The 17,452-nt window shown below is 37.3% G+C and overlaps 2 protein-coding genes across 2 annotated transcripts in view; both read right to left on the reverse strand.

Annotated features, from left to right (window-relative positions):
* Nucleotides 1-12,456, reverse strand: part of usp47 (ubiquitin specific peptidase 47) — a 34,094-nt gene extending 21,638 nt beyond the window's left edge. The window contains exons 1-7 of the mRNA XM_061964017.1: nt 12,142-12,456; nt 5,370-5,564; nt 4,565-4,681; nt 3,026-3,176; nt 2,832-2,928; nt 2,614-2,759; nt 2,442-2,521 (exon numbers count right to left, since the gene is read on the reverse strand). Coding sequence (XP_061820001.1) covers nt 2,442-2,521; nt 2,614-2,759; nt 2,832-2,928; nt 3,026-3,176; nt 4,565-4,681; nt 5,370-5,564; nt 12,142-12,186 — 831 coding nt within the window. The 5' untranslated portion in view covers nt 12,187-12,456. The remainder of the gene's footprint in view (nt 1-2,441; nt 2,522-2,613; nt 2,760-2,831; nt 2,929-3,025; nt 3,177-4,564; nt 4,682-5,369; nt 5,565-12,141) is intronic.
* Nucleotides 12,457-14,601: 2,145 nt separating this feature from the next.
* clec3a (C-type lectin domain family 3, member A) overlaps nt 14,602-17,452 on the reverse strand; it is a 7,452-nt gene continuing 4,601 nt past the window's right edge. Inside the window, exon 3 of the mRNA XM_061963518.1 lies at nt 14,602-15,970. Within this exon, the coding sequence (XP_061819502.1) occupies nt 15,573-15,970 (398 nt within the window). The 3' untranslated portion in view covers nt 14,602-15,572. The remainder of the gene's footprint in view (nt 15,971-17,452) is intronic.

Consider the following 17,452-nt stretch of genomic DNA (forward strand, 5'->3'; position numbering starts at 1 on the left):
AGTGTCAGGGCCTCACAACCACTTACATGTTGGCCTTAAAATTAGAAGAGGCCGTGGTAACCGTTAAGATAATTACATCACAGACCAACTATTGTTATGAACTACTAATTATTGAGTGGCTTAACTATCTTGGGACGGCGTGGCGCAGTGGGAGAGTGGCCGTGCGCAACCCAAGGGTCCCTGGTTCAATCCCCACCTAGTACCAACCTCGTCATGTCCGTTGTGTCCTGAGCAAGACACTTCACCCTTGCTCCTGATGGGTGCTGGTTAGCGCCTTGCATGGCAGCTCCCTCCATCAGTGTGTGAATGTGTGTGTGAATGGGTAAATGTGGAAGTAGTGTCAAAGCGCTTTGAGTACCTTGAAGGTAGAAAAGCGCTATACAAGTACAACCCATTTATTATCATTTATCATTGATTGACTAAAGGCCCTTAATGGGAACATTCACATGTAAGCAGTTTGTTGCCGTTTTAATGAATTTCTAAAAACGGAAGAATCGCTGAACTATCCCAAAAAAAAAAAAATTAGGAAAAAGAAAATTATATTTTACAATTTGTCTGTTTGTGCTTTGTGATCAGTTTTTGATAAACCCTGATTTGTATGGAAAGACATTGCAAACAATGCTAATGTATTTATTAACAAGAGGTGACAAAAACAACTGTGAACTTTTGTTTAATTTGAAATACAGTACATGATGTGTATGCAGGGTGAAAACAACTATCTTGCATATTTGTCCTCAATTTCAATCTGATAAAGAAAATCTCCCTAAAAAGAGGTTCAGATATCATCCATCAATCGTTTACTGCTTGTCCCCCTCGTATGTATCCCAAATCACAGCCAAACAGGTTGTGTTTTTGTGTATATACAGTAGGTCCTCAGCCTACATATGAAACGTTGGAGGTTTAGTTTTAGTAAATGTCGGACCTTATACCTAAATTAACATCTAAGTCACTTACACTGTACACAGAACACAACAAATGCCATGTAAAATACAGTAATAAAAAGACCAAATACAACAATTCATGACAAATATTTAAAAAACGCCTCCATACTTCTATCCCTGTGGATTGCACAATGTAAGGGGCATTACATGGGAGGGAGAGATAGGCTATTTGGAGGATGAGGTGTCAATAATGAGACCACTACATTGGTTATCACTATTTAATTCATAGGATCCCTTCACATGTTCAGAGATACAGTTGACCATTGATTTACAAACTTAATTGGTTCTTGAACAGGGATCGTAAACCTAAAAGTTTGTATAGTGAAGCAGAGCTCCCCATAAGAAACAATGTAAACATGAACTGTATATCAAACAAACAAAGGGGTGTTAGATCAAAGTTCTATTTAATAACAAGCAGAACTGTGCTATATACTGTATGATGCCCTCACAAATTATCCATATCACAATAATCCTTAACATCCATTTTTCTACAATAATAAACATTTAAAAAATGTTATCCATCCACATAGACAGTGAATAGAGCTGAATGAAAGGAACAGAAAGAGAGAGAAAGGCGGGGCCAGGGGAACCCCACCCTCTACTCGCTGGTCTGTTGGCTTTTTGGGACTCAATTTAAGGTTAGCAAAAAGGACAAAAACTTGTCAAAAAGGGGAAAAACACACAAAAGGCACACACACTGAAACGCTGAGATGTGACTACAAAGTCTCCTGTCCAGAGACTGAGTGGAGGGCACCGCCACAATTATGTGCCCTGCTTTTTTGTCTACATGCGCCGTACAAAATGAATGACTGAATGAATGAATGAAGCGTTCATACACAGAAACATGATTCGCACACGGAGGCATACTTGGACCGATCCAAAAGATTGTAAATCGAAATGTTTGCAAATGGAGGGGTTCGTAAATTGAGGTTCCATTTGACATATTTTTAATTGATCCAAACATCTAGTGCTCATTGCCATTTATCCACTTTACAAAACATTTTACAGTGTCTAATTTCAATTCACTTTCACTTTTGACGGACTGCCATGTCCACTTTATGCTCCGGAGATAATCATAAAAGGAAAAAAGTTGACAAAAAGCGATGTTCTTCCTTAGTGCATCGACGCATAATTACGTATTCTTCTGTTATGCGCACGTACATAGATACATTTTTTAAAAACTATATATTATTAATAGGAATGTGTCATAACCACGAAATGTAGCACAAGGCCCGCAGTAGTTTATACAAATACACTGCATATTTGTATAACTTGCATTATTTTCAATGAGACGTAATCACAAGCTTATTTAGTCCCATGTCGACCACATGGCTGCATAGACACAGGCCTAAGTGTTTGCAGTCCTTTCACCCCTGAGCTAAAAAACTAAGTGCAAAACTCTTCTGAGCCAAACTGGATATTTGCCTTTTCTCACAAAAAGCTGTATTTGCTTTATTTTGTTTTTGTGATGGAGAGCTGGTATTCCCTTCTTTCTCCTACCTGTTCGGTTTGCTTCCACTTTTGCTCCAGGGCATCAAACATGACTCTGCAAAGTTCTTGAACATCATGCTGTTGCCAAGCTGATAAAAAACACAAGAAAATAAATGTAAAGACATGTCATGTTTCCCTTCAAACAGCAACATTCCAGTCGCTGGAGAGTGCGACCGCTTACCCTCACTGCTGTCCCAGCCAAAGCTGCGCGTCACATCGGTCGTCTCAATGGCACGTTTCTTACTAGTCTGAAGTAGAACAAACAGTCTTTGCAGCTGGTAGGGAATGCTAGTGACTGGATCCTCTTCTGAGTCCTCGAACTCCCAGCTGAAAAAAGTAGCGTTTATAAATGATTTACCAAAATGCAACCTTCCCCTATGGCTTTAAAGAGATACTTACTTGTACAGTGCATTTCTGAACTCTGGGGTCATGAACAGAGTTTGCAAAAGACTGTTTAAATAGCAGGTCATTGCTTGGTTGACCAAACCCACATAACCTAGAGTGGTGGAGAGAGAAAGAAAGCTAAGAAGCCAGCTGGCCAGCCAGGTTGTACAAAATAAACATTGCAAATTTTCACAGCAATCAAGCTATACCTGTCTCAGATTTGTTAAGAATGGAGGTGTAAGAGTAAGAGGGACTGCAGTCACCACTACAGCCAACTGTGCTGTCTCTCGGCAGGGGTCCAATGAAGCGCTCTTGGGAGCAATCATCAAGTCCACTGCTATCTACAGCTGCTGACTCTTCCTGAATACATGGACACACAACGGAGTCGTAAAAACCTTAATTGGTAAAAATTTTACATTTTCAGTTGTGCGCCAACACAGCAGCTTTATGCTCCCCTTCACGGTTACCGTATTTTTCGGACTATAAGTCGCAGTTTTTTTCATAGTTTGGCCGGGGTGCGACTTATATTCAGGAGCGACTTATGTGTGAAATTATTAACACATTACCGTAAAATATCAAATAATATTATTTAGCTCACTCAAGTAAGAGACTAGACGTATAAGATTTCATGGGATTTAGCAATTAGGAGTGACAGATTGTTTGGTAAACGTATAGCATGTTCTATATGTTATAATTATTTGAATGACTCTTAGCATAATGTTACGTTAACATACCAGGCACGTTCTCAGTTGGTTATTTATGCGTCATATAACGTATACTTATTCAGCCTGTTGTTCACTATTCTTTATTTATTTTAAATTGCCTTTCAAATGTCTATTCTTGGTGTTGGGTTTTATCAAATACTTTTCCCCAAAAAATGCGACTTATACTCCAGTGCGACTTATATATGTTTTTTTCCTTCTTTATTGTGCATTTTCGGCCGGTGCGACTTATACTCCGAAAAATACGGTATATGTACGCATAAATAGGGATTTTTTCAAAACATCTCTCAAACCACAAGATTGGCATTTCCAAACAATCTATATCCACAAAAAAAACATTCACTAGCAGTCATGTGTATTTTGACTAAATAAAAGCCTGAAAAGGCAGCCAAAGCTGACTGTGGCAACACCTGTCTTCAAACTGAACACAGATATATTAGATGTACAATGACGTGTACATTATCTTTAAAATCAACGCACTTACATGAGGCACAGGAAACTTCATGAAAGGTTCTTGAAACTCTACTCTGGCCGGATTATACAAATGGCTGTTTCTAAAGACAAAAGTATATGTCTGTGTGTGGACAAGTGGACAACACACAGACAAATATGCATTTATAAAGTATCTGTGTGGCCATGAACTACATTTTCTTAAAATCCTACTTATCATACATATATTGTATGTGGGGAAAATGTTTAAATATCAGTAATAAATACAGCTGTGACCTCTCAGGATGTTTAAGATCCAGTATCACATTACAGTAAAATAACTTAATCACTATTTTTACAGGTTTCAATGTTTTAGATAGCAGTTAACCTAAATATAATTCAGAAAGCTGTTTTTAGTGTTTTATGTAGACCTATATTGGATCGACTTGATATAAAGCAAAAGCTTGATCATTCGATGTGTCTTCAGTGGTGGGGTATTAGCTACTCATTGCAACACTTTGGGATCAAGTACATTTTTACTTTATGAAAGCCAGACACTTAATTTTAATAATCTTATTTTTATTGCGCACTACTCACCGATGTTACCTGAGGTTGTACTCCATCTTTGTCTGTCAATTGAAGGAAATTCCTCTTTCCGCCAGGCTCAAAGCCACAATTCAAGAGCGACATTTCACCGCTGTGGTCCAGAGGTGCCTAAATGTGCAAAACAGGAAGTTTTAGGCAACAATCTTTTCAATCAACTAGCTTGCCACATTCTGCTAACTGGTTAAACTCACAGGAACACTTTAAGAGTTCCACTGTTGTTTTTGAGAATATTTAGAGCATTCATGTATAGAAGGAAAGTAACTTCAAGTCAACATGTGCACTCTATGCAGTCACACACTTGTGTCCTGCTGCGTATGCCGAGGGTGAGCAAGCAAGAGGGCTCCGGTGGAAACATACAGTAGCTTAATCCATTGACCTACTCTGAGATAACAGGCACAGCACCTAGGCTTTGGCCGGGCTAGGTCAGCATCAGGATTACCATGGGCTACTCGAAGAAAAGGGAGCCAGTATGAACACAAAACAGCATGTAGTTTATATGTACATAGGGATTGCCTTTCTTCTATGCCATTCAGCTTAAGCAAATATGAGCAATCACATTTTGTAACACTATCATATTGCGTTTACTTAGAACAATGGTATGTCCAAATCCATTATTGAATGAAAGGGGGAAAAAAGAACCCTATGTGACTTTCCAAAATCCAATCAGCTCCACTAAGGTTCAGTTACAGAACATATTCATTGGAACAACTTTAAAAAGTGTAACCAAATTCAAAAACACTTCAATGGTGTGACAACCAGATTTGAATGACTTGTGTAGTACAGTAAATTTCCCAACCATGTCATGTGTGTTTCCCCAGGCGAGGTCAAATGAGCCGTTCACATATCCTGCTTTGTGGGCGACATCTTCATAAAGTTTGGAGAGTGCAGTGGATGCTGGCAGGTTAAAGGTCAACCTCTCATTGACAGTCTTCGCACTGGTAATGTCCTGGATTATACACAGCACTCTGGGCTCCTCTGCAGCTTTTTGGATCTGAAATACAAAACAGAATAACATACATAGTTTCTAAATTTAATCTGTAATAGGCCGGTAAAAGGTTCAATTTTTTTTTTATTGTGCAATGCAACGTAGAGAGCCAGCACACATGGTAATTTTACTGATCAGACCGTCGGAATACAAGTTGTGTGACTTTCTACAACACATGCAGCAAGTTATCAGACCACATTTAAACAAGTCTTTGGCAAGGATAGCAACAGACGAGTGAAATAAAAAGTTCAAACTTCATACCCATTTACATTTTATAAAGGGTTAAATAAATATGTCAAGGCCCACGCTACACATTTAAATCTAGATAAAACATGACCAAAAAATTCAAATGCAAAGGAAAAGAACAAAATCTGTTTCGTAAAATGTACTTCCTGGTTCATGAAGACAGAAAAATTACTGTCATTTGAATAATAATAATGTTACTTTCAGCTCATACTGACAATTATGTAAAGAACTAACTGTTCAATTTGTAAAACGTTTAGTGATCATTTGTATCATAACCTTAACTAACAAAAATGCAAAGAGTGAACATATAACCTTCTGTCTTATTACTTAGTAGGACTGCAAAGATTAACTATGTAAATGTTAAAATAGGGACGTAGCGATATTAAAATTTTATATCACGGTTATTAGCGGTAGAAAATGGATGGATGGATGGATATTGTGACCTAAATTATCATGTTATTATTATCACGGTATTTTTGAATGTGCTCATAAAGTACTTATACATACACTGAAATCTTTGAACCAGTTTTGATTTGAATATTCATTAAATAGATTGGTACACAATATACTGTAATTTCATTGGCAGAAGAAATATTGAATATTGTTCTGGCCATATTTTTGTGTGCTTAAATGTGTTTATCTTCTTTCGTTTTGATTTGTAAAGGTCTTAGTGTTTTTTTAAAGATCAATAAAAGACACACAAGTTCACTTCCTGTTGTCAGTATAGATCGATCACTCTATCTAAGATAGCATAATGTGTAGATTAGGGCTGCAACAACTAATCGATTAAATCGATTATAAAAATAGTTGCCGATTAATTTAGTCATCGATTCGTTGGACCTATGCTATGCGCAGAGGGTACTTTTTTTTTTCTTTTTCTTTTTTTATAAACCTTTATTCATAAACTGCAACATTTACAAACAGCTGAGAAACAATAATCAAAATAAGTATGGTGGCAGTATGCTGGTTTTTTTTCCAATAAAATACTGGAAAGGATAGAAATGTAGTTTGTCTGTTTTATTGTTAATCTATTAATCGAAGTAATAATCGACAGATTAATCGATTATCAAATTAGTTGTTAGTTGCAGCCCTAGTGTAGATTCAATGTACGCAATTGAATAGTTCAGTTGCTCAGACAGCAATGTGTTGATACAAGTTTGTAGTTGGGTGTGCGGTTTCTTAATGGTAAAAGACGCTAATGTCCTATGTATTTAAAGTTTGCATTTAAGATGGCTAATGAGCTAGTGCTAGCATGCTTCTCCAGTAAATGAGCAGTATCACCGGTCCGTGAGTTTATCAAATTGTTATCAATCACAGTTTTATGATCATTGTATTTTTAAAACGGTAATACTAATCATCTGGAGTTGTACCGTAGTTTACAGTTATATCCCTAGTATAAACTAAAAAAAAAAAGCTTTTCCTCTAAAATCTTCAAATCACCCCATAGTTTATACAGCGTATTTTAATTATCATATTTTTCATACAGAAATCTTGCTTGGAAACGGTAAGTAGTATAATAGTAGTCTGTTAAAGCCCATTGTTGTGTACTTTGCTATGATAAGTCCTAAATGAAGGTTTTAATTGTATGGTACTCATGAGTCTGTAGTACATGCAGCTAGCTACCAAGAGGCTTGGATGAGGGCTCTTTCCCACAGCACACACAAACATGAGGCATTGCTACCTGGGAAATCCTCTTCTTTTCATCAAAATAACTATCTGCAGCTCCAAAACATACCATAATAGACACAGAAATGGATGACTATACAAAGCACGTCTGCTTAAAAAAAAAAGTGCATTTGGGATGCTTGTCAATAGGGGAAGCAACATGCTTTGTTTTTGTTTTATAATTTTGCAACACATGTGCAGTTTGTAATCTTAGCAAAAAGTGAGTGGCACGTACCATAAAGAAGCTGCAGCTGACTACACACAAGTGTATTATAAGATTAAAGGGTATTTTTACCATGGATATAATCACAGCGTGTCAACATGAAGCCACATGTATAGCGCAGGAGTAGAGGCTCTAATATGTGTGCAGCTATACCTGATTTAAAAGGCAGTAAAGGTGTAACATATTACCAAAGTTCAAAGTATCAATAAGCACCAGCTGATAAGATTCAATTAAACATTAAAACTTACTTTTAAATTAAAATCCACCAAACCACACAATGAATACTGACATTTTTACAACAATTTCAGTGGAATAGTTAGTCAAAACAACAGTAGAGAAACCTGATTTGAACTCAAATGTCAAACAAACGCTCCAAAAAGTTTGGGACAAGCAAAACAAACATGTTCAAATCTGAAAGTAAAAATGCTTTTAACTGGGTGCAAAGTTTGAACCTGGCTGGTCCAGTTTCATTTATAGTAACACAATGTCAAAGGAATTTAGTCCAGCTTTGAATAAGGTGCAGTGAAGTCACTTGTAGCAAGCTTAAATGAAACATTGGAATTAGGGCTGGGCTGATACAAAGATATCAATATATATCGTGATAGACACGTAATCAATATCAATAAAAAATGTGATTATATAAATGGTTTTTTTGGTAGGAAAAAAACAGAAAGAATGAAGTATGGTTGGTTGCATAAACAAAGCCACTAGTAACCTAACAAAACGGGAAGTAACCAGTGAGTAATGGAAGAGACGTGCTAAACAGCCAATTGCTTAACAGTATCAACTATCAAGTTTGGTTGGGCCATCTTGCTGTCTCGCTGTTGATTCTCTGCATGTAGTGAAAAGAGAAAATAAAAATGATTGTAGCAGAGAGTGTGGCAGAGAGCGAAGGAATTGTCAATAAAACAGGGATTTTTTTAAAAACGGACCATAGACCTTCCCCGCGCTCATCTTTTCTTTTCAACCCTCGTCCGTTCCATATTCAGATGTACGGAAACAACCGGTAGGAAGTCGAGTGCATGACTGTATAAACAAAATAAATAAGAAAATATAACAAATGTTCTACTTTAAAATTATTTGGTCCAAAAATATTTAAATATATACTGCATAACAAACAAATTTCCATACTTAAATAAGAATCCATCCATCCATTTTTTACCGCTTGTAGCTAACTTCCTGGCAGTAAACCTGCAAAAACTGTTTTGTCAAATTTCTCTATATTTACATTTTAACACTTTGCCCTATTTTGTTACACTTTATTAAGCATTTCTTACATGTTTCCCTTTTTTGCATTAATTTACAGAGGTTATTGTTAAGTGTTTACTGTGATTTCAGAATTGTGTTTACATTGTTTTCCATGGTTGTGTTTTAAATTTCCTTTCCTTTCTGCCTTGATAGCTGGGGGTTTTATAATCAGAGCAGTTACATTTGAAATAAACATGTTAACATTTAATACATTTTCTCCTTGCCAATATATTTCATAGGTCATAAAAATATCAACAGTTATCAATATCGACCAATATAAAAACGTATAACGTGATACAGTATTCAGCCATATCGTTACAAAGCCCCTAAAGGGACATGGAGGGACATTTTTTTCTATGTCAGTGAACCGGAAGCAAAACAGACACAGCGATGGTAAACCGCAAGTGAAACTGACAAAGCGATGGAGGAGCCTACCCATCATCCGTGGGAGAAGTTTATTGATTTCTATTTTAATATTTAATATTGGCTTAACATATAAAGACATCAAATCGTATTCTGGTCCGACAACAGAGCACAGCTGGGTAGGCTCCAGCATGCTCCCGCTCCTCCATCGCTGTGCCTGTTTCACTTCCGGTTCTACCATTGCTGTGTCTGTTTTACTTCCGGTTCACTGACATAGGAAAAAAAACTTTTGCAAGATCTTGCAAAAAGTATTACGAGATCTCGCAAAACATCCATGTCCCTTTAGGGACTCCGTATATCGCCCAGCTTTAGCTGGAATACAAATGAATCCACTGTGATTAATACATATTTGAACTCAAAATAATTGGTCGCAGCCTTTTAGACATATAGGGTAAATATGGATTATAATTGTTGATGACTGAAGTGCTGATATCAACCAAACCTAACCACCCCGCCCCAACCCCCTCCACATACCACTCCCCGGATTGTAAATAATGTATATAATTCAATGTATATACTCTGATGATTAACTTATGTGATGACTGTATTATGCTGATAGTATATATTTATACCATGAATTGATTAATGTGGAACCCCACTTAAACAAGTTGAAAAACTTATTCGGGTGTCACCATTTAGTGGTCAATTGTACGGAATATGTACTGTACTAGGGCTGGGCGATATATCGATATATTCGATATATCGCGGGTTTGTCTCTGTGCGATATAGAAAATGACTATATTGTGATATTCGAGTATATGTTCTCACGCAGTTGCTTTTAGCTGTGGGCATAACACTACAGGCTTTTTTCACTCTTTCTTGTCTCTCCTTCTCACAGACAGCAAGCGCACCTTCTTGCATACGTCACATACGTATACGCCCTCTCGGAGCAGAGAGGTAGCAGCATGGGTAACGTTAGCTGTGGTGCGAGTGGTAATACGAGAGAAAGAAGGTGCGAATCTGGTAACAAATGAAGGAAGAATTAATTCCCAAGAAAAACAACACGGGGTCCATCGTCTGGCGGTAGTTTGGCTTCAAGTGGGAAAATGTCGAACAGACAACCGTAGGGGCAAAAGCGTTGCTACAAAAAGTAGCATTACTGCTAATATGTAGCATCATTTGAAAAGTCACCCGCTAGAGAATGAAGAGTGCTTACTACAAATGTTAACATCTCCGTTCGGTGCTACACCAACAAAATGCAGAGGCAACCATTTCCACATCAACACCGTATGAAACAAATAGTCAACAACAGAAGGAGATTACGTCCGCAGTAACCTACCACATAGCGATTTGATTTCCTATTATGCAGCTCATTTTTATTTGACATATTGAAATATATTGTGTGACATCATGCACAAAAGTGCACTTTATTTGTTTTAAACTATTGTAGTGGCGTTCTGTACAAAAACACTTTAATTTAGTGTTGTTTTGATATGTCATCTTAGTGAAATCATGCACAAAAGTGCACTCATAGCTTGTTTTAAAATGTCTCTGACAATCTTGCACTTTCTGTTTTGAAATGACATGAATGTTTGTGCCACTGCTTAATAACTGTTTAATAAATACAGTTTTGGTAAATTGACTTGGTTGTGATTTCCCTCTCTGCATGAAAGTTTAAAATGAGCATATATTAATGCAGTATGAACAAAAATGTTTTCATGTAGACACATAGAATCATCATACTGCTGTGATTATAAGCATCAAGTGTTAATTCAAGGCCAAGGCAAAATATCGAGATATATATCGTGTATCATGACATGGCCTAAAAATATCGAGATATTAAAAAAAAGCCATATCGCCCAACCCTATACTGTACTGTGCAATCTACTAATAAAAGTTTCAATCAATCAAATTGTGATCTCGACAATTCAAAATAATAAAGATTGAACAGAAAATTAGCGTCAGAGGCTACATTTCTAAATTTATAACATGAGGGGGATATTTTTTCATGAAATACAAAACGCTGAGTCATTTTGTAATTTGCATAGTGCACACTAACAATAGAATTAGAAAGCATCAAGTCAAATGGAGCAGAACAAACAAGGCTAAGTGACAGCTGACTACCAAGTCGATAAAGCGTGCTAAAACGTCGACGGCCAACACTTTTAAGCAATCTAAATGCTTTAAAAGTCCTAAAACTTGGTTGACACTACTGAGAGAAGTGTAAGGGCACATTTGACTATGACCCTTTGACGCACGTTAGCTAGCATAAAGTGATGGGCTAAAAACTTCAATTTCAAAACAGCCTGGAAAACGTCAACAAAAGATAGAAAAATGACAAATAAAAGGGGCGTCACATGTATATAGCAACAACAAGGACGCCTGAAAATACATGCATATTTACGTAAATATTGTATTATCGATAGTTTAGCAAGCTAGAGTTGTTGACAATGTTTGGACTTAATCAGACGACATTGGCTAGCCAAACTGTGCTAGCAGCTGCTAATTGTTTGTTGAGCAAATAGCATTTAAAGATGCACAACTTGTTGTCAGTCAGTCCAATTCGCAGTTTGGACACTTTATTGAGAATCAGGCTAAAGCTCAAATGTCATCTTTAACGTAGTGACAGCAGCCGCCAACTAACGTTAGCTGCAACGCCAATGTGAGTTATTATCCATGTCACGATAGGCCGTCCAAGTCATGTTTAGCTAACAGTTAGCAGCTAGGAGTCAGCCTCTAAACAACACTTCTGCAGTAAACTTCTCTCGTCATAGACGTTGTTTTCGCTCACTGGACGATAACTCGGGATGTCAGCAAACAGCCAAGAGTTCAGCTCACCTCTTTCGACACGAACTGGTTCTCCTCGCTGGGCACCATTTCCATTTGTGCGACACTTTTAGACAAGCCTCTACTCGGGCAAGGATGTCAGCGAAAAACCTTCGCAGAAGACAACACTGGCATGGCTTTTGTCCTGTCGTTTGGACGTCGGATGCGTCGATAAGCCTCCCCGACACTTGCTCAAACTTGTAAGCTTATCAAAGTGATCGCAACACTCCGGGTGACACTCTGCAAGGAAGCCTTGCTACCGAGAAAAAATGGCCGCTGTGTTCCTGGCGTGAGACTTCGTTCGCTACCTCTGACGTCACGCGCACGTACGTGATGCGCGCGACACGATGACGTGATTTTAGTGCCTTTATTTCAACCGAACAACACCGACCTTTGTTTATTTTGGTTCGCATTTCTATGTTTCAAAAAGTATTAGAGCTATGGACTTTGGTCTAAAATAGTATTTATGTTGTTGGTATTTTGTTTTTTTTGGGAGATTAAGTAGATGTAGGTGTAATAGCTCAGGTTCCCCCGAAACTGCTCACTCGCTTATAGTCAGCAATCGTTTTCATGATGGATACATATTTTTAATGAGTGCAAAATACCCACAGGGAGTTAAAAAATATGAATGTTTGAAAAAATATGTTCATACATACACTCAACAAAATGGATGAATGAACCAAAATTACTGAATGAACCTGACTGCCAAAATTGAGGACTAAATAAAATATACAATCTCAAAAACGTCTCCAAACTGGACTTTCAGACGAAGCAGCCATAACATCACAATGTTAAATATGTTTGTAAACTGTATAATAAACAGTAATATAGTAAACAGCTGTATAATCACTCGCCATACAGCAATAGATGATATCTGTCTATCACCTGACACCTTCTATGTTAGCTACTTCTCTTTGTTTTTAATGTCTATTTTGTATTTTCTGCTGGATTTACTCTCTATTTTATGCTGCAGCTGTCACATATACTGTAATATTTTAATTGTTATATATTGTATATATGATATAGACATAATATAATATAATATATCAGTATATATAATATACTGTACATATATTATGTAAATATTACGAATATATGTTATATTTTATATCGCTATATTTAGTCTATTTATACCTGCACTGTCCTTTCCATCCTTACACTTTCTATCATTGTATATAATAATGTTATATATGTATATGTATATGTATGGATATGTGCATGTGTGTGGATATATACATATATATAGATACATATCTTCTTTTTTATCTTTTTTTTACTATTTATATTACTAAATTATTGTGTATGCATCTTAGGGGATCTGCTCCAATTTCGTTGTTCTTTGAACCTGTTCACTGTAATAACGACAATAAAACTCTATTCTATTCTATTCTATTGTAACTGAGCTACTGTGTGGAACAATTTCCCTTGTGGATCATTAAAGTTTGTCTAAGTCTAAGTCTAAGTCTAAGTCTAAACTATACAGGGTTATTAAAGCCCAGCGCGCACTGATAAGTCGTTAATACCATGCCACACTAAATCATTTGAAATTATTTAAACATACATACAGTAATGCATCTTTATCAGTGCTTGTGCTTCATATATTGATACAGCGCAGTACAGTTAGTAATAGAGCGCTCTCTGCTGGACACATTATGTAATAGCATTTTATAAACGACGCCGCAACAGTTTGCAGTAGTAAGTGGTAAAAGCGTGAAAGGCAAAAACAATCTGGGGCAACATTAATACCAGCATTTATATGTTAATTTGAATTACTTTTTTATAGTTACTTGTGATGTTCCTTAGCTAAATGTCCCTAAAAGCATAGACATCTTATAAGTAGACGCAGCATCAACCGCTACTGCCTCCTGGCGCTGACGAGACGCGGGGCCGCCATCTTGGAGTGGTGATCCGCTCCACTCGGTGCAATTCATTTGGCAGGAGCAATGAACTGTCAGCGCATTTACTGAATACCGCTGAATTTCACGCGGTTTTTTGTCATAGGTGTAGCTATGATAAAGGACACATGTTTTGGCTTGTTTTATTATTCATAGTTTGCTTAACAGTAATATTCTTATATGCTATAAGTGACCAGACGTCCGAGATCAAAACTGGGAATATAATCCCAGAGAAGGGGGAAAACAACGGTCAACTATTTTCAAATTCAAGATACAATATGATTAGGTTATACATACATGCGTATATCCTACATAAACAATGTATGAAGACATTAGATAGCTATATATCTTAGGGACCTATAGACTGTATCTGTTGATGCAGAAGCAGAGAGTTTATTCTGTCTTGACACTTTGTATTGGTATTTTGTATTACATTCTTCCCTTAAATCATAATGTTTACAGTGATTGTTTTATATGTATTTTTTTTATGTATGTCGCTTTGGATAAAAGCATCTGCCAAATACTTAAACAATGAACAAGTTTAAAAAGTACACAGAAACCATAAATCAGCCATATTATTCTTTATTCTTTGTGCAGTATGTTTATTGTCATACATTTTCAGACTGATTGATTGATAAAAGATGCAGCAAATAAAAAGTGATGAGCATCATTGCACTCCTGAGCAGCACCAGCTATTATGAAGGAAAATCCGCTTAAATTGCACACATTTATAAAGTGGCTAGACTTTGCACCAGGGATTGTCACAACTAGAAAATAATGTAACTCTTATACTTAATTTTTTAATTACTTACTTTGAATTGATTATGTTAAAACAAATGTACTACTAAACCAGTGCTGTCCAAACATTTTCCAGTCAGAGTTGCATACAGAAAAATTTAAGGATGCAGGGCATGCACTTTGGTAAATTGTGTACACTAAAATCACTAAAACATACAATGTCGGTCAATTAATATATGCTAACGATCGGAACACAACAACTTAGCTGTATGTGATAAGTAGCAAAGCAAATTAGAGTGTAATATCTAATCGAAACCCTTTACAAATATCATTCCGCCAATTTAAACATGTTTTAAGACTTTAGTACACTTAAAAACTTATTGTATTGCAAAACAATTGGACACGTTTACCATGACAGTATGCCCGGGAATCATCCAAGACCAAACAACATACTGTTAGACGCACAGGTCGTCAGCCATTTTGGGTTTTAGATCTTATTTGGATTTAGGCAAATTTATATAATTTTTAATTTTTTTTGCGTAATGTTCTAATCCGAGTTGCTTTTATTTTTTCTTTAGAATGTGTCGGTAGCCAAAAAAATTAAATAAAAAAAGCTTTGGGCCGCAAATGGCCCTCAGGCCGCACATTGGACATTCCTGAACTAAACAGCGTGTTTGGACTGGGCAATACTAACAATGATATATTTACTCTGCTTTTACCGTCACATTTTCGGCAAGAGATGCTCTCTCTTTCATCCATAGACTTGCATAGGAAGTAGCTGATCATCAAGCCTACAGCACTGGGTAGCCTTCAGGGGATAATATATTCACAAATGTACTTTTTCAAGCTGCGACACACCTCGTCGTACCACTTGCCCTGTGCAGCTACTGAAAGAGCTACACAGCTCTCCCTCTTGGTTCCTGTGGGCTGCTTCTTGGAGCGATCCCAGTTGAGGTAGCCCACGGGCTGGCTGTTGACGTCAACATACTGGCCTTCTTTCACTATGTCAGCCACGCCGACCCAGAAGTCCTTGGAGCCTGGAGAACTCCTCTTGGCGTAGTCTCGCAGTTCATTGTTCTCCATAGCATCTCGTGGCGTAGCAAGGGTACCTCCTTGGGCGATGCAGTCTTCATTCGCCTCGTGGTAGTGTTTGGGTTCCTCAATTGTAAGATAGCACTTCCTGTGAACTTTGATGCCACGGAGGCACACTGTTGAACAGAAATATGTGTTTTATTAAGTGCTGCTAAAATATATTTTTTTAGTCCGATTAATTACACTTTGGAATTTGGATTAATCACAGTAAAATACTTGCTTACATAATTCAAATTAACTTAAAAAAACCCAACCTAAAATTTAGACAAATGCAATTGTCAAAACGTGGATCTCGGGAGGTTTTGTTTTCCTGGAATGCAAAGGAAAGTTGGCGCGGGCAAGGCGTGAATGTAAGTACATCTTTTATTTTTAACACTAACAAACTACAAAAAAGGAAGCAAACAAAAGGCGCGCACAATGGCGGAGAACAAACTTGACTAATGAAACAAAACTTGCACAAAGGCAGAAACTATGAACCATAAACAAAAACTTACTTGGCATGGAACTATGGAAGCATGAAGACAAAACGAGGTAGCATGGGTGTCAGAAGTAGCATGGTATGATAGGATGTCACCAGGACGAACAACAGAAACAGACAGGCTTAAATAGCAGTGAAAAGATCAGTGAAAACAGGTGCGTGACATGACAGGTGAAAACTAATGGGTTGCTATGTTGACAAAACAAACAAAAGTGCACAAAGAGTCCAAAAACAAAACCGAACATGACTAAAACAAAACATGATCACACAAACATGACAGCAATTGTATTATCCAAATGTCATATCTAAATGTTATGCTTAAATGCACATCATTTCCATCTGCCCATTTATTTTCTACTGCTTGTCCCTTTTTGGGTCGCGGGGGGTGCTGGAGCGTAGCCCAGCTACAATCGGGCGGAAGGCGGTGTACACCACCTCATCACAGGGCCAACACAGATAGACAGACAACATTCACACTCACATTCACACACTCGGGCCAATTCAGTGTTGCCTATCAACCTATCCCCAGGTGCATGTCTTATTTGCTCAAAACTTGGTAACTGTTTTATTTTAAGTCCAGTCAGGGTGATTTTTAAAGTGCAACCTGCCTGCGAGCACAGCAGTTGGAGTATCACTTATATTTGCACTGATGTATGCATTGACCTGATCACTGACCTTATAACAACCTGCACCGCCTTTCAGGTATCCATCCGTGGTTTAGGTAAAGGAGGATATACGGTCAAAATAAATTGTGTGATTAATCTGACGTGGTTCAGGTAAAGGAGGATGTACGGTCAAAATAAATTGTGTGATTAATCTGTGTATACACATGACTAATGCGATCATTTTTTGTGATTAATCACATGAGTTAAGTCGTTATTTTTGACATGCCCTGTTTTACGTTATATGAAAAACGTTTCTTAGGAGCTTAAAAATCATGGAATGCTATGCTATTTGCATACGTAATTATTTTTAGTCTCGAAAATAGCGTTCCCATATTTGGATGGTGGTTCATGGCGTTTCTCAAACCGCCTCAACAATGGCAGAAAGCCTTTCTCAACAAGTTTTGAATAGGGCGCCATAACGCACAATGTAGTACCTCCACCCTATGCTCAAAGAC

This window comes from Nerophis lumbriciformis, linkage group LG06 (genome assembly GCF_033978685.3).
Source record: "Nerophis lumbriciformis linkage group LG06, RoL_Nlum_v2.1, whole genome shotgun sequence".
In the NCBI taxonomy this organism is placed as follows: Eukaryota; Metazoa; Chordata; class Actinopteri; order Syngnathiformes; family Syngnathidae; genus Nerophis; species Nerophis lumbriciformis.